The following is a 26,166-nucleotide window of genomic DNA, read 5'->3' as shown; positions in this document are numbered from 1 at the left end:
ACTGTCATCTGACAGCCCAAAGGTTAGGGTTCCCTGCTCCCCCCAGTGGTGATGTGGGGACACTGCAGGAGACTCTTGGAGATGGTGTGTCCTCATTGTGCACGTCTTGGTTTGAGGGGCTTGGGTGCAGATCCTCTTCCCGTGGCCTACTGTAGTCTCCTCCCAAAACTCCTATCCCAAAGTCCCCATGGGCTCCAGCCCAGTTCTCCTGGGCCCCACGAGCTGGGTGGTGGCTCATCCTTCTTCATGTCCCCAGAAGCTGAAGACAAACCATTCCTACAGTGGTGTGGAGGCTCCCTCTCCAGCAACTGGCTGCTGTGGCTCTCTACAGTACCTGGAATCCCCAAGGGTGTTTGGCTCCTTCCTCTGTATCTGAGCGGGAAGGGCTATTATGTGGGAGACACCCAAATGCCCACATGAACACCCCTGGTATGCCCACCCTTGCTGTATGCTATTCCCAGAAACTCGGTTCACCTTCAGAGGGTGCCAACCTTTCTGCTCAGAGGACTCCTCACCTCTTGGTGGATATTCTTGGTGTCCCTCCTCTTAGGGCCCTCCTGTGGCCCTAAGTGGCCCTGCCACTGCCTCCAGCTATGGGTCTGGGAGGGGCTGGTCAGCTGGAAGACAAAGGGCTAAGGGGAGCCTTCCCTCAGGGATCAGGCAGTACCAGCAGCCATGACTGACCAGCAGGAGAATCAGGGCAAGGCCACTTGTCTGCCTTGGGGCTTTGGGGTCTCCTCCATAATTCTTCCTGCCCTCCTCCCTCCTGCCAGGAAGACTGTTCACTCTAGACCCAGCTCCCCTCCGGTTTTACAGATGAGGGTTGCCATTTTTAAAAAAAGGCAGAAGCAGAGGCAGGCCCAGGGCTGAGGCCCAGAGGGCGGTGTATAGAGGCTGTTGCTGTGGCTGAGACCACCAGCACTACGGAAACAAGCAAGGGACATCCAGGAGACTGCTGGAAACAAGACCGGCGGGGGGGGGGGGCATTGTGCTGGGATGCCAGCTCCTTGGCTGCAAGACCGTGGGACTCACATGATCACCTGGGGGCCTGAAGCCTCTGCTCACAAATGTCAAGGACTTTGACCAGAAGTCACTGCTCAGAAGAGATGGACACCCATGGCTTAAGAGATGTCTGATCTCCGTGAAGACAGACTGGAGTCAGCCAACACCATGCCCACTTCACCTGACCCTCAGGGTGCGCAGATAATGAAAAAGAGGAACTCCAACTTCTGTCCTCCCCCACCCCCACCCCGACAGTCCCATTCACCAGGAGAACTGTCATTCTCCAAAGTTAAACATTTCAGCCTCTTTTTCCTTCCAGAAGGCAAAGCTGCGGTCGATGTAGCCACAGATGTCCCCGTTGTTGAAGCTGCCCCTCTGGGAGTCGGACCCTAGCCTAGAAGCCGCAGGTTCGGGGCCGCTGCCAGGGAGGGCAGCGTGAGGCAAGGACCCCAGTGGTGTCAGGCCCAGCTTGCGGCCAGGCTCCATATCCCAGGCGGGACCCTGGCTGGAGCCGAAGAAGCGGGCTTTGATGTCCTCGAAGCCGTCAGTCCAGGCACGACGACCCGCGGCCACCTCATCGGTCACCGCCTTGTGGAAGGCGCGCACCGCCTCCCAACCATGCGCGCCCAGGTTCTCGAAGACCTCGAAGCACAGCAGGTGGCGCATCTTGCGCTCCTCGGCGGGCAGGTCGCATTCCAGGAGCTGGAAGTAGCCGAGCATGAAGAGGTCCAGCGAGAGGCTGTTGTAGGGCACCGGGGCCCCGTCGACGTGCGGCAAGAACTGCTCGGGGGACAGGGGCCCGCGCGCCCTGCGGCTCAGCCTCCGCAGTTGCCGGGCCGGCACGTGTGCCATGATGGCCTTCCAGGTACCCAGCAGATGGGTGATGATGCCTCGCTGCTGCCACAGGTGGCCGAGCCGGGGACCGTCGCTGGGCGGCGGGGAGGGCGGCCGGGGGCTACCGCTGGCCTCGGCACCCCTGGATCGAGCACGCTGGGCCTCCAAGGTCCTGCAGGCGGCCGTCCTGAGCGCGGGCGTGTAGGCGGACTTCTTCCAGTGGCCGAGGAACAGCATGACGATGCGCTCCTTGCGCAGGCTAGCCAGGTCCAGCCCCGGCCCCGCGCCAGCCTCGGACGGGGCCTCCTCGCAGCTGATGCCGGAATCGCTGGCTTCCTCCGTGTCGCCCGGCCGGGGCTCCCCACCCATCGGGTCGCCTCGGGGCTGTGGCGGTGCCGACCAGCAGCCACGCAGACACTGGCCGGGCCGCGCCCCCATCTCACAGGGACCGGAGTTCGAGGCACAGGGCAGATCCGGGGCAGACTCGAAGTTCCCCCGCAGCGTCCGCACCGACACCCCGCACTCCTGGATCTCGCGCTGAGCCTCGCTTCGAGGTGGGCTGGCCACGGGCTCCTTGCCCGGGTCCTGCGGGCCCGGGGCCGGCGGCTTCTCCTCTCCCTGCGCTAGCCCGTTCATGCCCTTCAGCAGCAGGGACATGCTGCGCACCAGGCGACCGATGTGGCTGCACCAGAAGGGCAGCCCGCTGGGCTCGGTCTTCCCGGGCTCCGCCGAGGCTTCGAGTTCAGGTGCCAGGACCTTGGCTTCCTCGTCTTCCAGGCCTGGAGTCCGGGGTAGAAAGTGACTGTTGACAGTGATGCTGACCAGGGGCTCAGGCAGGAGGGCCTGCAGCTGGGCTGCCAGGCGGCCCAGCTCGCTCTCGTACTCCTGGCAGCGGCGCCGAAGCTGCAGGTCGTTGATCTGCTTCTCCAGGTAGACCAGGTCGTCTTCCGTTAGCAGCTCCCCAAAAGGGCCCAGGATGGCCTGGTGTGTCTGCGAATACCTCCAAGTCGCCTGTTCTGTCGGGGTGGGGCCTGAGTTTCGGCTCTGACTCTGGTCCTGGGCATAGGAAGGCTGGGTCAGAAGTCACCCCAGCTCACATTCATTAGTGCTTTGCCTGCTTCCCCCACAGCCTACCCCTTGGACACCAGCTGGCCCTCCCCTGGCTTTACAAAGTGAATCCAGTGTCTGGCCAGCCCAATCCAGAATGGGAGCCTAGGGGAAGATTACCCCAGAGTGGATGGAGAACAGCCTGCTCCCATGGCCTCCTAACACCCCCTAGGGCTGGCTGTCAGGATGCCCAGGCCCTCCACTTAACCCTGAGCAGCCCTGCTCCTGTGGCCTCCTAACACCTCCTAGGGCTGGCTGTCAGGATGCCCAGGCCCTCCACTTAACCCTGAGCAGCCCTGCCTGCCTCCTCACAAGCCTCGGGATGGACACCATTGTTCTAAGCATGTCTAGTTTGCAAGAGGCCAGCACAGAGGCCTCTGCCTTGTGAAAGATATCACCCCAAACCCCTTAGCAACCCTTCTCCATATCTCAGAGCCTCTTGTCTCTGTCTCTGCAGAACCTTGATCCCACCCTTGGATGCCAAGGGATTTCCTGGCCCGAAGCCCCTCCCACCACTGCCCTGCTGTGTCCTCCAATCCCTGAAGATGGGCAGGAGGTAGACACATTTGTTGGAGACAGGCTGCAGCAGGCGGGAATCCTTAGCCCCTGTGGCTGGAAGAGATCTGATTGGTGCAGCGGAGTGTTCCTGCTTCGACTGACTTTAAACCTCCGCCCAGTTGTCCCTGCTGGCTGTGCGGACAGTTCAGCTCTAATCCGGGACACAGTGCAATCCACACGCCTTTAGGATGAGATTCTATTTCTGCTTGTCCAGTCGGTATCCAGGAGCCTATGAAAGTCCAGGCCAAATCACAGCCCCTTCTCCGCTCACTCCCAGATGCTTTCTAGACAACTGCAATCTCCTCAGGGCCCCCTCCCCTCACAGCACCCACTCACTCCACTCTCTGGGTTCGGCCCAGGTGCCTGCCCACCACACCTCAGGACCTCTGCACTCTGTTTCCCCCTCTGCCTAGAATGCAAGGGCTCCTCCTCATTCCCTGCTAACCCCGGTTCAAGCAGGACCTGGCTTGAGCATCCCCTACAGCTCCCACTTCACACTGCTGTGCTCTTCCCTGAGGGTTTACCCCCACCCCGCCCTCACTGACTGGACTTTCCCATTGGAATCTCTGCAACAATCTAAGTGCCAGGAAGGTAAGGCTGGCCCCTTCTAATAGGTGACAGAACCCATGGGGACTACCCCTCTGAAGCCATAAATTGTTGGGAGCCCTGCGATCCAGCTTCGCACCACAGTATGGTCGAAGAGGAAGCTGGGACCGTACAGTATCAGGAGGAGGACATCTGTTTGGGATTTCAGGTCTGGCTGGAGCATCCCAGCCTTCCACAGGCAACTTCCACTCCTGCTTGGAACTTACTCAGTGGCCATGTCCCAACCTCCTCACCCTACTCCTCACCCCCATCTCTCTCCCCTCCCCCTCCCACACCATACCTCTACCCCACTCTACTCTATCCCCCACCCTACCCCCTAATCCCCAGCTCAACTCCCTACCTCCCTCTGGTGCGCCCCACCCTCTTCCTGGAGCCGCGCCCCCTCCTCCTTAAGGCTCCGCCCCTCCTTTTGGCCTGGCGCTCCTCCTCTGGCTCCGCCCCTTCCTCTTCTTGCCCCACCTGATCTTCTGGAAGGTGGTCTGCACCCAGGCGTGCCTGCAGCTTCCGAACCATCACCTGCCGCTTCCACTCGGGGATGGGCCGGCCACGCTCGTCCTGTGTGGGTACCAGCACGTCAAGGTCTCCTGAAGGCAGCCCGTCCAGCTGCAGAGTGGCCAGGCCATCATGGGAGTCCCGGGCTTCCATCTCAGGCCCCTAGAGACAAGTAGGTCACGTCCTGAGATTCCCCCAAACCCTCCAGTCTCTAGCCTAATAAAAGTGAGGCCCTCTGTTTGAAACCTGGAGCTTATGCAGGTACACTTGGCTCAGTCTGGGAGGAGGGGACTGGACCTGCCTGGACTGAGTCTACCAGGTTGATCGCAGTCCTGGGGGAGGATTTGCCCTGGAGGAGGTGGAATGTGGAGTGGGCTGGGGTAAGGGAGGGGTGGGAGGGGGAGAATAGGGGAACCCGTGGCTGTTATGTAGAACTGAATGGTATTGTAAAATAAAATAAATAAAATTAAAAAAAAAAGAAAAGAAAAAAGAAAAGAAAAGTGAGGCCCTGAGGGTGAGGATATTCTCCCCACCTCCCTCCCTGGAGGTTGGGGGGGGGCAGGGAGCAGGCGTGGTCTTACAAGGCCTAGATGAGGTTACCAAGGCACATCATTCGGAAGGGTAAAAACAACAGTGCTTAAAAAACAAACAAACAAAAATCTGTGCTGACAAGACCTGGCCACCAGTTCTGTAGTGCAAAACTTATCAGAGCCTTTCCTGAACTGTGTGCTCTGAGAGGACCAGCACCACCTGGCAGTTTTCAGAGTCCTCTGGGACCCAGGGAGAAATTGGGGTGGGTGGGGAGGACTAGCCAGAAGGAGCAGACTCCAGAACCTTCCTGCATGCCACTGGTTGCCTCCTGTGACTGTAGCTTCCAACCCTGAGTCCAGAGGTTGGGACTCTGGGATGACAGAGAATGGCTCTGTGTTTCTTGTCCTAGGGCCTGGCTGCTGCTGCCCTAAGATTCTCAACTCTCCAAAACTTGGGGTGTTCGGAGCTGTGTGGGCGGAAAGAACGTGGGGGTGTGTTCGCCTTGAGGTAGAGAGATAGGGAGTGAAGGGCAGACACTCACCTTAAGGGTAGCCGGGATGCTGGTGGTGACCCTCAGAGGGGCTGCACAGGCCATTGGCTCCCTTGGGACAGGCTGAGCAGGCCAGGCTGGGCTGAGGGTCACAGCTGCTGAAGACATCAGCTGGAGTCAGAGGGGCTTCCGCAGGGCAGGAGTAGGGGAGAGCAGATTCCAAGCCTGCAGCTCCTGGACCCAGGACAGCCCTGCCCTTCTAAGAACACTGCGAGGCTTGGAACTCAAGACCCTGCAGTCCTGCCCCCCAAATCCCACTGGGGTCAGCGAAACGCTCACCACTAGGAGGATTCTCATAGAGGCCTTAAGAAGGCTTGCCCCAACCTGGCCTCCTGGAAAGCTTGTATGTTACCTGATTCTGTCTACCACAACCCCTCCCAGCTTCTCAGCAGCCTGGGCAGAGCTAGGAGCCCACAAGATCTGAAGGTCCAGGGACCTAGACCAGCCTTCTCAGATCCCCAAACCTGTCCTTTTACTACCCCATGCCCCCGATGCATTATAAACGTACCCTGTGCTACAACTCTGAGTAAGAAACCTCTGTGTCACACTCCAGCAGGCACACAGAACCATTCACTCACAGGTAGACACACACAGACAGAGACACATGCATGCTAACAGAGAGACAAACACACAGATAGATACACACAGAGACACATGCATGCTCACAGAGAGACACACACAGACACATACATGCTCACACACAGAGAAACAGATGGGCACATGCATGCACACACAGACAGACATGCTTAGACGCTCAGGTGCAGATACACAAGTGCATACATAGACATACACCGAGACATACATGCACACTCATGTAGAGACATGCACTCAGACACAGACACATAGACAACACAGACACACTTGCCCACACAGGCAGACACAAACTCCTACATGTGAGCATGTAGCCTCACTGCATGTGGCACCTGCTGACATTTTCATGGCACCCTGTCATTTTGACAAGGGTTGATCACAGTCCTCTGAGGGTGCTGACCTGTAGTTGGCAGGCCCTCCCCATCTCCTGATGCCCAAGGATGCTCACGGGCCTGCTGAGGTCTCTGGCCTGACTCCCACCGAGACCACCTGCTTTCACTTCTGCTCAGGTCACTGTGGCCATGGTACCCGAGATAGAAAATGCCAACCTCAGAGACTTCAAAGGAAGCCTGGGAGAGGGAGTTCTGGGGAGGGCGTGACCCTATGTGCTCAGCTCCTCTGAGAAGGTCTCCCCAGTTGGGTCCTGGTGCCCTGCACACCTTGCCTAGACCAGTTCTGAGGCCCACACTCACCCGGGGGACTCCCGCGTCCCGAGTCCCCCCTTCTCCCATCTTCCATGGAGAGCCTTTCAGCCAGCAGTGGAGGGGGTGGAAATGGCGGGGGCGGGGGTGTCATCAAGACTGGTGGCACCTGGGTGGAGACAGGCCTGTCAGTGGAGATTCAGGTGAGTCTGGACTCGGGTCTCTCCCAGCTCTGCTGGGTAAGCATGGAGAGCCTCCTGGGGTATGTGCAGCTCAGAGACGGCCTGAAAAGGAGTATGCAAGACCTGTCCCTCTTGTGTCTCCTTGCCCACCCATGCTGGGTGCCTGGGTTTCCTAACAATCTGCACCCCTCCCCCCCCATTTCCAGTCCCCTAGAGCAGCCTTACTCCAGGGCTAGAGGCCAGGTTAGTCATGCTCACCTCTCTCAGCCCCACACAGACGGGAGCATGTCCACATGTAGGCACACATGCCTCCCTGTGACCGAGACTCATCTGATTCCTGAGACTCATCTGTCTCCCTCTTGGCATGGGCCTGAGGATGACTTGGGGTAGGGGATTCCATGAGAACTGGCAAGGAGGAGGCGGGCAGTGGCCTGTCCCTGGAAACCCATCAGCTCTTTTTTGAGTGATGACGTCAGTGCTTGAGTTTAGGCCACATAGCACCCAGGGAGCCTGACCCCTAAGTTGTGTCCAAGGCTGATCTGCTGTCTCAGGGAGCCTGGCTTTGGAGAATCAAGCTGACCAACCTTCCCCAAAATACTGCACCATTGGTTGGCTTGCACAGGCCCTAAGAGGACAGACATGCTGGGTGGGCAGAGAGGCAAGATGGGATATGTGAAATTTTTCTCAGTCCCTAAGTGGAGTCGGAGTGACTAGAACCATATACCTCAGGCAGAGGTGCAAGCTAGGACCTGCACTCAGTGACCAAATCACGCCAAAACAGGACCATCAAAAACTGGAGAGCCAGCCCCTCCACGTTTAGGTTGGGTAGCCAATTGTCCTCAGATACTGACCGCTGGGTGAGCCATTGACCTGAATGTGCTACCCAGCGCAGCCCTGCTCAGTCTCAGCTGTAGCATCTGACCCAGAGAAGCTGGGGGTTCTTGTTCCTGATGGTACTGGCTCGGGGAAAGAGATGTGAGGCCCTCGGAGTGCGGTCCGCCTCCCCCATGTCCTCCCAAGCCCTCCAAGCTTGGCTTGCTGCCTTTTGGCTAAGAGCTGATGTGGAAGGCTTCTTGACCTTGTCTCTACGAAGGCGGGTACCTCAGCTCTGTGGGCCGGCATTGCATCCATGCCCCTCTGGCATGCAGATGCCTAGCTCCTGCCTGCAGTTAAAGGGTACACACAGCATCCCCCTGAGCATCCACCTCACAGCCACACCTAAGCCCTGGCACTTCCTTCCAGGGGACAGAGGAAGCCAACATAACTGTCGGGCCCTTAAGATGGTGCTGGTGAGATCTGTCCCCCACCCTCCCACCCCTCCACCCCCAGCAGAACAAGGGCTCTGCCTTTGAACCAGCCCTGATTCAGAACATATGGCCTGCAGCCAGGGTCTGTGTCAGGAACCTGGGACCCCTGCTGTAGCTTGGACTACTGCTGTGTTCTACCTGCCTTCAAATTCTACCCTATCTGCAGAGGTGCCCTTCTGTTCACACACCTCATGGTGTGGCAGCCTGCACTGCCCAGACAAACAAACTCTCGGCCTCTTTAAGCCGCTCCTCACCCATGGGCAAGGTGGATCTGCCCTGCCCTTCAGCCCCACACCACCCAAGACCCTCAGCTCATCAGGTCACAGGGAAAACAGAGCAACACGAAACCCCATGCACCCCCTTGTGCACCTCATTTATCCCGGGAATCTGCAAAGCCCGGGAGCCCGCACGTGGGGCTGCAGGGCTGGAACATCTGCCTGCTTCAGCCTGGGAGGTTCTCAGCAGCAAATGTCGGGTGGCCGAGCACAGGGAGCCGCTGTGGTTGTCCCAGTCCCGGCTGTCGGGGGCTGTTGAAGCTGTACCCCCCAGAGCAGGAGGTATCGCATTAATATTTGAAGGCCCAGGTGTCAGGTGGCCCGCAGGCTGGGGCCAGGTGTGGGATCCCTTACCACGGAACCCTGTGCTCCACAGCAGAGGTCTAGGAGTGGACCTCTGGGAGGTGGAGGACCTGAGATTACTCACAGCAGCTCTACTTGCAAATGCCTCTCCCAGCATGCAGTGGGGGAAACAGAGCTTTCCAACGGCTCACAGCTGCAGCACACCTTTGGGAGAGGGCTAGCAGATGCTCTGAGGATAGCTTCTGGGCCTGACAAGTCTCTCTACGGATGCTGAGCTTGACCCTTGAGGGCCGTTGCAGGGGTGACCCCGTAGGGACAGGGGCAATCTGAATGCTGCTCGCTTTGACATGGAGCTGCTCAGGCTCAGCCTTCCTTGGCTGAAACACAAGCCCACTGTGGACATGGCAGCCATCTAGACCTTCAGCCTATCAACTGGGGTGGGACCTGGGGACAAGGGAACCCCCACCCGGGAGCCTCAGCTTCCATCTCCGCCATTCAATCTACTGTCAAGAAGATGGGCACAAAGCGTCCTTGCCCGCCTCACCCAGGACAGATGGGGAGCCGAGTGAGGCTGGCAGCAGCCTCCTCAGACTAGGAGGACAGAACAGGTGGGGTGTTGTCCTGGCCTGGGAGCATAGACTCCAGCGTCAGAGCAGCCCCACAGCTTGAGGACCTTGGGACTGACTGGGCCCTGGCCCCTGGACCACTGACAAGAAAGGGAAGCCAGTGTGAGCCCCATGTGGTGGCTACAAGTGGGCTGTTGAAGGTGAGGCATCATGGGAGCATCTGGTTGGACCTATACAGGAAGCCTCTGGTACTGACCCCTCTGAACCTGGGCAGGAGGGAGCCCAACTATGGTGCCCTCCAGGCAGCGGGAATCCCCACATCCTTGCCTCTCAGTCTTGGCCATGGCCCCCAAGGGCATCCTTGGTGTAGGAGGAGGGATAGATGCCAGGCTCCATCCTTGAGTCCTAATGGCCGGGCATATCATGTCCCAGACAGCAGTTCTGAGGGTAGCAGTCCCTCCGGCTCCATTGCCTGCCATCTATTTCCTTGTTTTTGGTGAGATTTGAGCATTGCTGAGCCTGCCATGCATTAATCATGGAGGGCAGCTGTGGCGAGCTGGGTTACAGGCCTGTAATGCCACCCGGGCTGAGAAAATCATGACCTCAGACGGAGCTGGACACCATTCACCACAGCTGAGATTCCATTACCGTGGGCAGCCGCCTCCACTTTGCCCCAGGGAGAGATTCTGCCCGGGGAAGTCCCCAGCCCTCTCTAGCCCCAGTTTTCCCGCATGTCTATGAAGGGGCCCTGGGGCCTTCCGCAGTGAGAAGAGGGGACTGAGCTGAGGCCATCACGGCAGAGCAGGGGAGGAATATTGCTTCTGCCCCCAAACGAGGTCTTCAGGCCTGCTTTGAGGATGAGGAAGTCAAGGTTGGTGTCACGTGCCCAAGAGGATCCAGCACCACCCTGGTGGGAGTGTGTGTGAGGTAGGCAAGCAAGGCAACCCAGACCCTGAGGGGTGAGGGCTGCATTCCTCGGGCTTAGAGATCTGTCCACATATCACCCAGGACTGCTGTGGATGGCCAACACCTCTGAAACCGCCTCCAGACTCCCACATCAGGGAGTCAGGCTGTCAGCCAACTGAGAGAGGGGTGGGCAGCAGGCTGCTGCCTCAATGGCCACATGGCCTCTGTCCCACCTAGGAAAGGAGGCCCAACCTCTCTCTCCCTGTGCAGAGGGACACCGAGGTCCAGGGAGAAGCAAGGCCTGAGTTTCCTCAGTGCTCCATGCAGGCCCCACACTCAGCAGAGGGTGTGCCAAGGTTCCGCAGACCCCTGATGTAAAGTGGTCATTGAGGGTGTGCCCTTCGGGGGGGCCCCCCCGCTCTTAATAATGACGGCCTAGCACTCGGGTTGCCTCTCCTGGGCCCGCAATTCCCCTGGGAGCAGCTCAGGACAGTGGTGTCCGGGGGGAATGGATTTCACATCTCCTCAGGCCCACATGAGAGAGCCAGGGCAGACGACCTCTGCATATTGCGTTTCCATCAATATTGTATCAGGCATGCCTCCCCCCCCCCCCCATTGCTGCCGGCCTGCAGCTGACAGCCTGTCCTGCCGTATGAGGTGGGAGGCCTAGAGGACGATTCTAGCAGTGGTGGAGTCAGGCTCCCCTAGCTGTCACCAGGCATCATTAAGAAGACACCATGGTGACCAGGCTCTAACCCTAACTATGAAGTTCTAAATGGTTCCTGGGATATATACCGCTGAGCCCACACAAGGTCAAGGGGCAGGCTTGCAGGGCCTGGGTGGGTGCCCACATATGAGCAAGAAGGAAGCTATTGGGGTACAGGAAGTGGATGTTAGGCCCATGGGGATTCCATGCAGACTCAGGAGTACCAGGTCCCATAGTCGCCAGGCAAAGCGGTGTGGCGTCGCCTTGGGTCCTATATAACTTCACAGACACAGCTAGAACCAGATCAACCCCAGGAAGGCAAGGTGGGTTTGTTTCCCTTAGCCCAGGGGAATAAGGGAACATGCAGAGACCCTGTCCCTGAGGTGGGGCAAGGTTGGGGGGAGGGGGGAGGAGGCTGGCTTTGCCAGGCTGTAGAGATGGAAGGCTGAGAGCTGGCGTGGACAGAATTCTGGCCTTGGAATTCACATCATACCTGAGGTAAGGGCTAGTCAGGGACTTTTGGAAGCTGGATGGGACCTGGTCCGTGGGAGTGGGTATTCCTGCAACGGGGACACGGGGACAGCCACCCTTCCCACCCCTGACCCAGGACAGGGCAGATCTCAGGAGGAAAAGAGCCTGGCATTTCAGTGGCTGAGGTATCCCTGGGTCCAGAATGTGCAGTCATGCTCACATTCTAGAAAATGGCCATGTCACCGCTTGGCTCAGCCCAGCCAGAGCAGGGACCTTGCTCTGACAGCCGCATCCTGGTGTTTAGTCATTGGTCCATTTCCAAAACAGTTGAATCCCAGGTTTTGAGATTTCCACCCCGGGAGGAGTCCCCCCTGAGTCCTTGTGGACCACTTGAACTGCTGGTTTCTAGCAGTAAAATTTGACTATGACCCTGTGAAGTACCTAGCACAGGCCAAGGGACCAAGGACAGTTCTGCTTCAGCTGGCTCCTGACATTCTGAGGGGACATCCCCATAAAGGAGAAACATGGCATCCCCTCAAGTGAGCCCCAAGAGGGCCTCGCCTCCTGGGCCTCAGTGCCCTCACCTGAACATGGGTGGGACAGGTCACCCTCCTGAAGGGGTGGCACCATTGAGAACTGACAGAATTCATCATGGTCACTACCTTGGGCTGGATGGGGAGAGAGGGTTGGGGTAGAGGGATGCACTGGGAAGAGTTGGATCCAAGTCATCAAACTACACCCACAGGAACACCCTCCGACATGCTCCACTTCCCTGTCCTCTCCCTCTGGCCGTCTGCTCACATCAAACCACTCCTCTGTGAATTCCCTTATTTGTTCAATCAGCAAACTGTTGGACTCCGTCCTGTGCTGGGAACAGGGACCCGTTGGAATAGTAAAGGATCCTGGCTCCAAGGGGTGGGGAGATGGAGAGCCACACATGGAGAAGAGAGAGCCTCCTACCTCTGGAGAATGATGGGCTTCGGGAGAGTTATCTCAGCCAGGGTAGGGTCTTGCTTCCACCCCTGAGCATGCTCAGCCTGAAGTAACATCTCCAAGACACAGACACAATTTCTGTGGTCCACATGACAGGCCTGGCTTGTCCAGTCCTGCCTCAGCCCCCATCACTGCCTGACCCCAGTCACAGGACCTTCCCATGACAGCTCCTGCCCTGGCCAGGGTTGCAGCCTGGTCTCTGCTTCCTCTGGTTTACTGCGTGGTTGGCTGGGTTCCTTTTTTTTTTTTTTTCCTTTTTTCTGGAGCTAAGGACCGAACCCAGGGCCTTGCGCTTGCTAGGCAAGCACTCTACCACTGAGCTAAATCCCCAACCCTGGCTGGGTTCTTTCAAAGCCTTTGTCCCTGGCAAGTGTTTAAGGTGAGAGAGGTATGTGAAAGGAGCATTGTAGCCAGCTGCCAAGCCCACCTCCCCGGTCCTCCAGAACAGACAGGGCTCCCGAGGTTTTACCGGCCGAGACATTTCCCGCAGGTACTGGGCACAATCCTGGTGTCCGTGATAGTCGGCCAGATCCATCGCTGTGTACCCATCTTCATCCCGCAGGAAGGGGTCTGCACGGTGGGAGAGCAGGGTCTGGCAGCACTGTGGAGAACAGAATATTCCATAACACACATGGCTCCCTGGGTATCCGTGGGAACGTTCAGGCCACTTCCCTGGCTGCAGGCTTGGTCACTCAGCAACCTGCCAGTGACTGTCTTTCCCTCATAGACTCCTTCCAGAGGTGAGTGAGGCATCTTTCTCAGGTCAGTGAGCCGGCTCCTCCAGAGCTCAGGGCTGGAGCAAGGCAAGCTGAGGCACAGGCCCAAGCCGTCTAAGCTGTCTAAGCTGTGGGAGACTCCTGGGTGGTAAGAGGGGCTGAGGTGCCCTGGAGAGGAGTCGTAGGATCTGCAGAGCAGAGACAGTGCAGGAGGGCACAGAGCACCAAGCCTGGCCCCCGGGTAGTTCTGGACAGAGCAGGTGCGGCCTGGACCGGGACAGCAACGGCGGCGGAAGAACTTGGCCCGAGTAAAGGATGCCCTGGGTGCTGGTACTTGTGAGCAGAAGGTGGCTGGTGAGAGACAGCCAACGTGCAAGTCTGGGCATCCCAGGAGGCCACAGCAGGAGCAGGTGAGCAGATGGGTCCACTCCAGGGAGGGGAAAAGCAAGTGCCCCAACCCAAGGGTGACACACACAGCATGTCTTCCTAAACATCAAAGAACAAAGAAGTAGGAGCTGATGAGGTCAAGCCCAGGAGAGGAGGGAGGCCTAAGGCGGGGCTAGCCTAACACTCAGATCCACCTCACCCCACAAAGGTGCGATGACACAGGACTGTTCTCCCAGTGGCCTAAAGAACTAGGGACCAAGGGGACAGGAGCTGCAGAAGGGCCATGGAGGCTAAGGGCATCTATGAGCCGGTTGACGGCCTCATGCTTCAAGGAGGCCCAGGAACCTCCAGCATGGAATAAAGATTAAAATGGACCGGGCTTGTACCGCTCGCTCTTGCCCGGCAAATGTGATAAATCACTCCAATTACACCTGTAGACGATTCCCCAATGGAAATGTCCAGTACAGTCAACAGAAGTGAAGGATTCGGGGAAAGATGAGAAATGATTGACTCCAACAAATGGGTCCAGAAAGCCCACCATGGCCATGACTTTCAGAGAAACAAAGCCGGAGTGTGAATATTTAGACAAGGTATCATAGCCAATAAAAGTGATGTGGGGTGTGACTCAGTGGGCAGATCACTTGCCTAGAATGCACCCAGCCCTGGGTTCCACCTCTGGCACCTCATAAACAGGCGTGGTGGTGCACACCTGCAACACCAAGACGCGGAGGTGGAGGCAGGAAGGTCAGAGGTTCAAGGTCATCCTCAGCTACACAGGAAGCACCAGGCCAGCCTGGGCTACATGAGACCTTGTCTCAAAATTTAAAAAGCCAGAACCAAAACCAAAAAACCTGATACAGTAGATTGAAAACGACAGGCAGAAAAAAAGACGAAGGATGGAGGCTGGATAACCTGCAGCACAGGTCAGGACGAATCCAAGGGAAAAACTATACCGAATGAGGTCGCCAAGGCCCAGGAAGACAAATGCCACACGCTCTCTTAGACACAGACCCAGCGTCAAATCTTGTGTGTGTCTAACTTGAAGCACCCCGGGAGGGCCACATTAGTGGAAGAGGACTGGGCTAGGACAAAACCAAAGCAGGGCATTGGAACCCTGGGAGTTGAGAGGCCAGCAGGGAGGTCTGTTGGGGGAGGAGGGAAGCCGTGGAAGGCTAACCCTGAGGGACAGTGTGTGGAAAGCCACGTCGGAGCCACCTCACAACCCAGGTGAAAATGCAATCCCAGGGACAGCAGAATACATGTGGCATGCAAGAAGAGGGGGATTCTGGGAGTTACAGGAGTGAGTGAGGGTGGGGAAGAACTGGGGGGGGGGGAGTCAAAGCTAAGATGCACAAAAATGCCTCATGGAAACCCACCGGTTAGTAAGCTAAGTTCAAAATGTGACTTTAAAAAAAACGTCCCTGAGATACTGCAGACAGACCCCAAAAGCAAACAGAAAACCCAGCAGGTGTGCGCCATATTTAGGACAGACATCCTTTAGAGGACTGTCTTAGTCTCCAGTCTGTGGCGCTATTGAGATACAGTGGGACCTCGAGGAGATTGGGTCTAGCAGAAAAATGTTAGGCCAGTGGCGATACTGGGCCCCTAATCCCTACCCCCTCCCTCTCTCCGTCTCACAGAGGTGAGGTCCACAGAGCTGAGCCCTATCCATCCCGTGTTCCCGCCATGATGTTCTGTGTGGTCCCAGGCCCACAGCCACAAGACAGGGTGACCGTGGGCGAAAACCCTGAGGCTGTGAGCCAAACAAACATTTCCTCCTCATCGGCTGTGCAGCCTGACCTCCTGACTGTTCCATCTGTCACGATCCTGAATACAGGTAAATCAAACTGTCACCTGCAACCTGGGCGTGGTGGTGCATCCCTACCATCCCAGCACCCGGGGGGCAGAAACAAGAGACTCTTAAGTTTGAGGCGGCTGAAGGCTGACTCACGCAGGACAGCCAAGGCCAGCGTATGTGTGCTATGGACCCCAGAAGGAGAGACCGACTGGGGCAGAGATGCTGTCCGAGAGAGCATGGCTGAGGCTCTTGTGAACCAATGGCAAATGCCAGCGCACAAATGCAGGAATGCCAGCAAATCCCAGGGGGGTCCACAGAGGCCCACCTGCCTGCTGTCCCCTCGGTGTAGGTAGACTGCAGAAAGTACAAGTGAGGGACAGGACGACTTCAGGACACGGGCCCCTGGCCATCTAACAGACAGGGACTGGGATGCAAAAGCACACAGAAAAGAAAGGTTGGACACCACAAAGTAAAAGCTTTTTTTGGTTTTGTTTTGTTTTGTTTTCTCCTTCCCCCACACAAGGTCTCCCAGAGCCCCGGCTGACTTCAACTTTGTTATGTAGCCGAGTCTGCCTTTGAACTCCTGAACTCTTCCTGCCTCCACCTCCCAAATCCTGGGATTGCAGGTGGGCACCGCACTGCACCACATCACACCACAGCTGTCTCCCAGCCACCAGTTTATTTCTGGCAAAGACATCCCTCGCTGCTGCCGAGGACATAAAGACATCTGGAGGCAAACACACAGAAAGAACAGATTATTCCCAGCCACACAGCCTCAGGAAGGGAGCCCCCAACAGACACACCAGACCACAGGACTGCGATTCCACATGGGAGCTTGATCTGCAAGGGGGGAAGACATAGATTTGTGGGTTTCTTTTATTTAAAAAGAGAAAGCCTGGGGCGTTTTAAGAGCTGAAGAAACAGACCTGTTGAAGATGGCCCTCCCCATGTCCCCCACGACCTGCTTTCTCTCACTCTCCCAGCTTCTCACACTGGTCTCCACACCCTGTCTGAAAAGCTGATGCCACCGTGTCCCCAGCTGGAGGCCCAAGTCTGAGCTGAGCAGAGAGCATACAAGTCCTTCCTATGAGCCCCAGGTGTATCAGGCTCCAGCCCTGTCTCCCAGCCACTGTGCGAGACTCAGCTTCCCCAGGTTTGCAGAAGGGGAATGAGGAAGCTAAAGAGTTCTTCCAAGGTCATGGTGAGGACCCCATAGCCTCCATCCACCCGGGTTGCTCCACGGCTGCCCTATGGACAAAGGGGAGCTCTGGGTCACTGAGGGCAACTGTCCTGAATCCTCGGCCCCAGCACACCCTGAGCCGTCTGTTCCAGCCTTTCTTAATACCTCACTCACTATTCTAACACAAACACTCTGTGCGATAGCATCGACCTGTACACGTCGTTTCTAAATAATTAAAATCCTGCACTGGAAACCGGGAGGGCCAGATGGCCGAGTCGGACGCAGCGGAAGAAAGGTAGAGAAAGGGATGAAGGTCCTGTTGGGCTTTGTACCGGGGTTCCCTGCTCTGTCCAGGATGTCCAGGACTCTGACCTCCAGCTCTGCTGTCCTGCACAGGACTCCTGACCACGGGAAGGCAAGGGAGCAGGTGGAGATGACTAGTGGCCAGCTCTGCCCAGCTGTGAAGGCTCTCAACATCGCTTATCTGTGCACACGGGGTCACTTGGAATTACGGATTCCTCATCAATTAATAAGCTAAATAGTAATCTTCACCCCAGGCTCTCTTCATAGTTGTGTCAAGATTACACGAAAGTTTTGTTGATGTTGTCATCGGGTTTTGTGGTTGTTGTTTTGTTTGTTTAGTTTTTCTTCTTTGAGACAGGGTCTCCCTGTGAGGATGGCCCCAAACTTGCCATTCCCTTGTTTCTGCCCCCCAGGTGCTGGGATGGTAGGGATGCACCACCACGCCCAGGTTGCAGGTGACAGTTTGATTTACCTGTAGGCAGAATGGTGACAGATGGAACAGTCAGAAAGTCAGGCTGCTGTGGCCGGGGATGTAGCTCAGTTGGTAGAGTTCTTGTCTAGCATGCATGAAGCTCTGGGTTCAATCCCCAAAATAGCACACAAACCAGGTGTGGGAATGCATGCCCAAGGTTCCAGCACCCAGGAGACAAAGGCAGGAGGATTAGAAGACCAAGGCCACCCTCGGCTACAAAGTGAGTTTTAGACCACACAAGACTCTGTTTTAAAAACAAAGACAGCATGCCTGGCTATGGTGGCACATACCTTTAATCCCAGCAGAGGCAGGCGGATCTCTGTGAGTTCGAGGCCACCCTGGTCTAAAAAGTGAGTTCCAGGACAGCCAGGGCTCCACAGAGAAACCCTGCCTATAAATAAATAAATAATAAATAAATAATAAAAATAAAAAAACAAAGCCAGCATACCTTCTTAGCATTTTGGCTGAGAACAGGAGCAGTGCCAAAACCAAAAGGCAAAACCAATTTAAAAAAAAAAAAGGCAGACCAGTGAAGTGTGTCAACATCAGGCCCAGCAAACGCTGTCAGTGAGTGGCATCATTTTTAAAGCTGGGATGAAACAAAGTGTCTGTCCCCTCAATGCATACTGTGGAGTCAATTCTAGAGAGGAATCTGAAGTGCAGTCGGGTCAGAGCGGGTCAGATGTGTGCATTCACACTCAGTTCTAACTGAGGGAGTGAGGCATTTAAGGAGAGCCCTGGCTTGGATGATCACAGACCGGGTTTTCACGCCTACATACTGAGCCCGGAACCCCGAGGAGGCTCACCAGGTGCAAGTGTGTTCTTCACTGAGCGGGCCCTTCTGGCAGAGCCAACATTCCTGTCCCCTAAGTGCACCCCAGTCACTATAACCACCGAGGCCAGCCCCAAGTTTCCGGGACCCACAGAGGGATGACCCCCACAGAACCCACCTGCACTGACAAGCATACCTAGTTCTGTGTCTGTTGAGAGAATGACTGTGACCAAGGGAGGGTGTGGGCACCCACTACAGGGCACGAGACCCAGTAGTTGGCTGAACCTCCAAGGATGGGGCTTTAGTGGGTACCCCGGGGCTTTCTAAATGTTCTTTCTGGAGTTAGTTGGGTAGAGAGCTAACAGTCAGTCGTAGCCACACATCTGGCCTGAGGCAGCCTCATGCACATCTGTCCTGTCTTCCTCCACAGCCTGAGATGGCCTCCTACACCACATACATGCCCTTCCACCCATGAGTTCTCTTCCTCACGAGCCTTGCTTCAGCCGCCCTCTTCCCAGCCTCCCCCTGCCCTGCTGACCTCACCCAGCCCTCTCGCTCCTTCCCATGTGTGCCCTTGTCTTTGTGGCTCTTTGTAGATGGGGTTTGCTGATACTGTTCATACATGGTCCTCCCATCAGGCACAGGCGAGCACCCCCTGGGGAGTCTGCAATAGTCTTCCTCAGGCCCCACCCAGGACCGGTTAAAACCAGAATTGGGGGGGTGGAGTGGGCTGCTGGCACATTTTGAAGTTCTCTGGAGGTGAAGCTAAGCAGAAGAAGCACCATTCAGGTCAAGTGCTGCAGGCCACACAGGCATTAGGAAGCCTGACCTCAACCCGTGGCCCCTGTCATGGGACAGAGACGGTTAAAAACGGAAACAGGAAGTACTCATTTGAACAGCTGTGAAACAGGGGTCCAGCTCAGGGTAATTAGAGGGAAGGCTGGACCAGATGCATTACATTTATTATATGTGTATGAGTACCTTGCCAGCATACAGGTGTGTGCACCTCAAGTGTGTCTGGTGCCACCCCAACCTTTGGTTTGTTCTCATATACCCCCGGGGGGGGGGCAGGAAGGCAGGGGTCCAGCCGTGAGCTGCTGAGGACATGCACTCTTATGAGCCCTGGATTCCGTAAGACTTAAAGGGAGGACGCTCTCCTCTGAGGGCTCCTTGGCATCCATGGGCTTCCGCATGGTCTTACATAGGAAAATAATATCTAGCTCTTCAGGAAGACCCCTGGCCTCCACAGCCCTGCATCACCTTTCCTAAAAAGGAGCTGGGGTGTGCTCAGGGCCCGATGACCAGTGACAGAGCTCAGAGTATCTGTCACCAGCTGCCTGGGTTGCCTTCAGGGACTCTGTGGCTGCGCTGTGTGGCATTCTCTTGCTTGGCATGGAGGAAGTGGCTCCCTGAACATTTGGGTTCCCACTGGGATGGGCTACTCAAAATCTGACCCATGCTGCTGGGCCACTGGGCCACTGGACACACGTTTCCAATTACAACCCCCATAGAGGAGTCCAGTCTGCCTGGAGAGGTGCAGGGTAACCTTGGCAAAAATCAGAAACTCCTGAGGCATCCAGGAAGTGGGAGGGGATCAGGGGAGCTGAAGATTCTCAGGGCAGGAAGGATGGGGGAAAAGGAACCTGCATGGGACCAGACCCAGACAGGCCACCAGCTGCCTCAGCCCTCAGAGCTTGGCACCTCCTGACCTGTGACACTTTCACCCTCGTATAGTGGGTTCTGGAGGTTCATTCCTGGAAACTGGGCTACCTGGGCAGGCAGGTCTAAGTTATGCATTCATCGTTAGCCTTTAGCCATGCATCACGGTGCCTGGCCTGGAGCAGGGAACAGGGGTTTTTTCCAAGTCATCTCGTGACCTAGGGCATGTGCTCTGCCTGCTGTACCCATTTTACCCCAATAGAAGGGTAGGGCTGGCACCTGTTTCAAAGGACATCTGGGAAGACTCGGTGGCACATTGACAAAGTGCCAGCTCAGAGTCCTAGTCCCCCCCTCCCCCGGCCCCGCATTGCGATATACCTCCATGTGTCCATTCTCGGCTGCATCATGCAGGGGAGTCCCTCCCCAGGAGTCTCTCATGATGGGGGCACCCATGAGCAGAAGCCGGTCGAGAATAGGTGTGTGGCCACCCCGAGCTGCAAAGTGCAGGGCAGTGGCTCCTTCGTTATCCTGCGCTGTCAGGCCAATGTCTGTGAACGTGACCTGGTAAGAGAATCGAAGCAGACAGCTGTCAGCGGAGGAAGGACCTGGGGTAGCCATCCCCGGGGAGGAGGGACAGGGGCGCTCAGAGCAGAGGTGGGACTCCCCAGCTGTGATTCTCAGTGGGCAGTGGAGATACCCCCGGGAAACCTTGAGGCAGAGCTGGCTCGTCCCACATGCCCTGTGACCCACGTGGCATCCCAGGCCAGGGCAGGTTATATGAGCACAGGATTTGATCTTTGGAAGCCCACAAGCCGAACTCCACAGCCAGAGAGGAACAGTGCATGGGCACCCAGCAATAGGAGAGACAGAGAGGACACAGGCACATGCAGCCCTTGGGTGTCTCCGCTCATCTGGGAGGGTGCTGCTAGAGGCCTGGGCACTATGGCACCTTCCCCCACAGCCCTAGCCCAGAGCTGGCCACATGGCCTCCGGCCTGTTCTGTCGGCTGGGGCCTTGAGGTCTGCCTTTGTCTCTGGCTTCATCTGCCCTGTGAAGGCACCATGGGGTCGGCTCCACAGTACCAGCTGGGGTCCCCTTAGGCTGTCCAGACAAAAGCCGTGCCCACTCTCCCGTGGGCTTGCCTGCTGAGATGTGGACTTCTAGGATTGCCTTTGTCTGTGTTCTGTGGGGTCTGCAGGAACCTCCTTAGAGGAAGGACTAAGGACTGTGGTGTTTCTGCTTTCTCTGCTGCCGGTAATGGGGCCAGCATCTTCCACAAAGGTGGGGATCCACTGCTGTGGAAAGGAGCCTTACCACTGAGCTGTCCTGTCCCTGAAGACCCACAGCCCACTGTGTCTGTCAGGCTAGCATGTGCCCACCTTAGCACAATCCAAAGGTCTCAGGGGACAAATCACCTATGCCTGGGCACAAGCCATCACCATGGCTACTACTCCTCCAATCTCATTCCGCTGGCTCCCATCCAGGAGACAGGAGAGCCAGCCCAAGCCCCAGACCTGGGGCACCGCCCAGGTGAGGGTCGCGGTCTCAAGTGACTGAGTTAGATCTGCAAGCAAGGCCATGGGCAAGGCCTCGGGCACAGAAGGGATTGGGGAATGGGGCAGCCCGGAGCCCAGGCTTTCTCCTGGGGGAGCTGGGGTCGTGGGGGGGGGCAGCACACACAGGTGACACACCAGTGGCTGGGCAGGTGCTACCGAGGAAGCTGAAGGCAAAGGACACAACCTCAGGGACCTCTGGGAGGTTGGGAGTCAAAGCAAGGGTGGGCGGACATTGCTCTTCCTGTGTCTCCTCACACTAACTGCCAGGCTCAGGGAATCCAGATGACAGGCAGAACCCAACCTCCAGATGGTGGGAGGAGACAACCGCTGTGGTGCCAGCCAGATGTGCTGATGGTCAGGTACTAGTACCAGAGACACCCAGGGATCTCAGAAAGGCGCAAGGCACAGCGTGTTTGGAGGCCCAGAGAGGAGGCTGGATGGAGTGAATCAAGGACCGCCCCTGCCTCCTTCGCTGGCAGCCAGGATGACTTTCTATCCTACATGGAAAATTTTGGCATAGAGCCACCAAGGGCCCCCTCTGTCTTTGCCACCCCAGGCCCAAAGGCCAGGCTTTCCTGCCTTTGAGTGTGATGCATCCTCTTCTGAGGAATGGCCTTGAGTCATGTTTCCCACCACAATACACTTCAGGCTACTTCCTGCTCATCTCTAGCGCTTCTTCCTCCTCCGCCTCCTCCTCCAGTGGGGGTCTCCCCAACTCTTGGACACTATGGCATCTCTAGTGGACTCTTGAAGTTGCCTACCTCCTCCGGGGGTGGCTGGTGTTTTGTTGTGAAGGTGAGAAGTCCCTGACCCACCCTGTCCCGACTCCAGCCACTCTGGAGTTCCGGATTTTCTTCCCGGGAAAGGTAAGGGGCTGGCCCAGAGCTCTGGGCCTTGAATGTGGTTGAGTGTTTCAGGCCAGGCGCTGGCATCTGTGACTGGGCACAATCATCAACACCAAATGAACTCCAGAGAGGGACCCAGTCCCTAGGAAGGGGCCCTGAGAACTCTAGGGGGTGCTATGTTTCCTATAGTTCCTCGGGCACTGCAGAGTTCCACCTCATACTCTGGTGACCTGTGCGACCCCAGTGCCTCAGAGACCCCATTCCAGGCCCAGATGGCTCTAGGGCCTGGACTCCCTGGATGCCCTGTTCCCCACAGTGCCCCCTTACCAGCCAGACAACCAGAGAGTAGTGGCCGCGGGCAGCCGCAGCATGCAGTGAGCTCATGCCGTCCAGGGCACGCAGGCGCACGTCGGCCCCACAGTCTTTCACCAGGAACTGGGCCAGGTGCAGGTGGCCCTCTTGGCAGGCCAGGTAGAGTGGCGAGGCACCGCTGCGGGTCTGCTGGTTCACACCACTGTGATGGAGGGAGGCTCGTGAGGCCTGTGGTCAGAACCGCCCCACGGAGGCTGAGCTGGGGCGGCATTCGGCATTCGGGGGATTTTCGGCAGGTCACTCTCGGGGCCGGGTGAATCCTTGGTTCCCAGTGACCGGTTGCGGGGTGGGTTGGGGGGGGCAGTGTCCTACCCCAAGCTGACATCATCCTCGGGTGACATAGACTTGTCCTTGATCCCCGACCCCTGACCATATAGTCCGAGTTTCCCTAATTCCTTCCGGCTTCTGTCTCCATGGGCTCTGTACCCCACCCCCCAACCCCCCTGTAAGAAAACTGTGTTTTCTTTTCCTCTTCCCTTGCCTGGGTCAAGCTTACTCATATCAGTCATTTTAGATGGAGGAGGGTCACAGTCTAGACACAGAGCTGACCCCTAACTCCCAACCCCCACCCCCACCCACCACCGCCTCTGTGCTACTGTGACCGGCAGCTTCTGCTGCCGCCACCTAGCAGAGTCTTTGCTGCGCTCACTGGGGCTGGGTAAAGTGGCCTCCCTTGGCAGTAAGGCTTGGCTCTTCACTGCTCCGGGCTCAGGCACCTCTGTCTTCTAAGGCTCTGAACTGTGGGACCCTTGAACCAGGGGGCCACTCAGGCAGGGGAGGCAGGGGAGTAACGACATGCTTTCCCAGACACGCTGCAACTCACTGAGGGACTTTGGATCCGCTCCAGAGGGGCGCCTCTACTCCATCGTGGAGAGGCCATTACAAGCTTCAGCTGGCAGAAGGGGAAACTGAGGCTGGGAGCTGAATGATTTTCTCAAGAGGTAAGGGTTTGGGTCTCTTTCCTTACAAAGTCCCTCTGCCCCCTTAGTTCTAGCCAGGTGAGCTTTGTATAGGGCTCAGACCGGAACATAATGAAGGAGGGGAGAAAAAATTGGAGGCTGCGTGCCTCAGTGGGTCTGGCCCTGTCTTCTCTCATCCCCCAACTCTAGAGGGTGGGGCACAAGGCCTTGGATTTGAGGCTGGTCCGGTCAAGGTGATTCCAGTGTGGAGAACGACTAAAGGCTTTTCCCAAACACCATTTGGGTGCAGTTCTTGCAGCCCGCCCCCCCCCACCCCACCCCACCCCACCCCCGGTGCAATGCTGCACCTGTGTGTGAAGGCCCTCCCTTCCCATGCAGAGCCTGCATCCATGCCTTCTCCCCCTGCTTCTCCTCTGGCTCTGGAGTCACAGGGCCCGCCTCTGCGGGCCACCACCCTGTCTTCTTTGCCTCTCCCCTGGGCGGGCTCCCCTGGGGGCCAGCCACTACGGGCAAGGCCCTGGGCTCTCACCTGCCGTGGGCAGCCGTCAGGAGCTTCAGACAGGTCAGGTCACCACTGACAGCAGCGTGGTGCAGCGGCAAGGCCCCCTCCAGCGTCTCCAGTGTGGCCGCGTGGCCCTCGCGTAGCAACCACTCCACCAGGGCCGGATGTCCAAACCGGGCAGCCAGGTGCAACGGGGAGACCCCTGTGGCATCTTGGTCCTGCGGGGACACGAGCAGGACACTGAGCCTCTGCAGGCCCCAGTGCAGCCTGTCTGGGCAGCACCAGCATGGCCAGAGACAGCTGCCTGAGGCTGGCCTCTTGGAGGACCCTATAACGCCTGAAGCTGGCTCCTTCCCTGCTTCCTCCATCCCCCACCGAGACTGAAGTACCTTGACTGAGGAAGAAGCTGGGCTAGGCCCCTGGGGTCCCTCCCCACCCCAGCTGCCTGCCTTTCTGATCAGTTGAGTCCCTGCACATTCTGCACATGCTCAGAAAGGCTTCAGCCAGCACAATGATTCTCACCATAGGTGTCCCAGGACAGTGCCCTCTAGACCTCTGTCCCTCATTCCTCCCCAGGATGGTCCCCAAGGAATTTCTCCTGAAGGTGTTAAGCATCTGGCAGACCTGGGCATTCCCTGAGGGTGCTATAATCCAAAGTGAGTCTGGGAATGGGCGAGCACCTGCCCTCTGCCCTCGGGGGTCATTGGAAGAGTCTGTGAGGAGGGGCATGGAGGCTGGAGCAGCCATGTGCTGGTGTCTCAGTCTCCATCCAACTCTGACGGCTTTCCTGTGCTCGCAAGAACGCAGCATGGCCGACAACCCTCGAGTCCCATGCCAAGCAGGTCTAGGCATGTGAGCGGGTAGGAGGCTGGTAGCTCTATAGACACGTTCCAGCAGGATGATCACCCGACTCGAGAGCCTTCTCACTAGGGCGGCTGTCAGCCTGTGTCCCCAGGGCTCCAAAATCCTGAGAGCCCAAGGTACCTCTTTACAAATCCGCTTCTTGACCCTTTGGGGAGCAGGTTCTATTGATCAGGTCTGATCAGAGATGAGATCCTGAACATAGGCAAGGCTATCATTGGTGGTCCGAGGTTCTCCTTGTTGGGGGAGGGGTAGAAAAGCCCAGGTGACTTTTCTGGATACATATGAGGGTGACTGATGTGGCCTTGGTGTTCAAGGGTTTCTGCTGGGTTTTTTTTTTTTTTCCGGTGGGGGGTGGAGTGGGGGAAAGAGGCATGCATCTCTGACTGAGACAGAGCTTAGGACCCTCCAGGGATCAGAGCTTCTGGACTTGTCCCAGCCAGATTCCTGGACCACAGGCACAGAGCCACCCTATTCTAGCTTACCTGCAGGCCGCAGCCCCCGTCACGGACCAGCCAGCACAGCTCTGCCAGGTTGCCAGTGGCTGCTGCATCGTGGACTGGCGTGGCCCCGTTGTGTGCCCGCTGGTTGCCGGGCAGCTTGGCCCTCTGCACCAGGAACTTGACACACTCCAGGTGGCCAGCCCGGGTGGCATGGTGCACCAGGCCAGCCCCCAACTCATCAGTGATGCCTGGGCTCAGGGTACCCGCCTCTAGCAGCCGCTCCAAGGTAGCCACATCCCCGTCCTGGGAGGCCACCAGTGCCTGCTGCTCCTCCATCCTCAAGTCCGTTCTCAGTGGCGGCAGCTTGTATACAGGCCCAGCAGGGCTTCCTGTTTCAGGCGTGGACGCTGCTGAGGGCTCTGGTTACCTGATAAGCAGCTCACTGGGCAGATGGGAGGCAGCAACAGGGGGGCAGGCCCTGGGGGACTGGCCCTCAAAGCCTGGCCCAAGCAACTTGGGCTCAGTGCCTGGAGCTTCTGAGCATGGAGAGTGCAGCCTTGGAGGAAGGAATACACAAGTCGGGCCAGCAGGTGCCACTCATCAGCTGGAGCCCTATCACCTACAGAGGGAAGCCAGAGGACGCCTCAGCCAGGCTCTTGGCTTGGCATGGGTCTCCAGCGCCCGGAGGGTGTTCACAGCTACAGTCAGCTCAGAAATACCTGTGCCAGCAAATATTTCAGTGAGAGACTAGCCGGCCAC

General features: G+C 57.3%; 1 protein-coding gene across 1 annotated transcript; it reads right to left on the bottom strand.

Moving 5' to 3' along the window:
* Positions 1 to 1,237: 1,237 nt before the first annotated feature.
* Espnl (espin like) lies at positions 1,238 to 25,743 on the bottom strand. Its single transcript, XM_028880341.2, has 9 exons — positions 25,450 to 25,743; positions 24,131 to 24,321; positions 22,637 to 22,823; positions 20,287 to 20,469; positions 13,091 to 13,222; positions 6,964 to 7,081; positions 5,672 to 5,775; positions 4,567 to 4,761; positions 1,238 to 2,886 (listed from the first exon to the last, which is right to left on the bottom strand). Exons 1-9 carry the CDS (start codon positions 25,741 to 25,743, stop codon positions 1,279 to 1,281), a joined length of 3,012 nt encoding a protein of 1,003 aa, XP_028736174.1. The 3' UTR covers positions 1,238 to 1,278.
* Between the last annotated feature and the right edge of the window lie 423 nt (positions 25,744 to 26,166).

The sequence above is a fragment of the Peromyscus leucopus genome, chromosome 13 (assembly GCF_004664715.2).
Source record: "Peromyscus leucopus breed LL Stock chromosome 13, UCI_PerLeu_2.1, whole genome shotgun sequence".
NCBI lineage: Eukaryota > Metazoa > Chordata > Mammalia > Rodentia > Cricetidae > Peromyscus > Peromyscus leucopus.
Note: the sequence above shows the minus strand (reverse complement) of the source record. Positions and strands in the feature narration are given on the sequence as shown.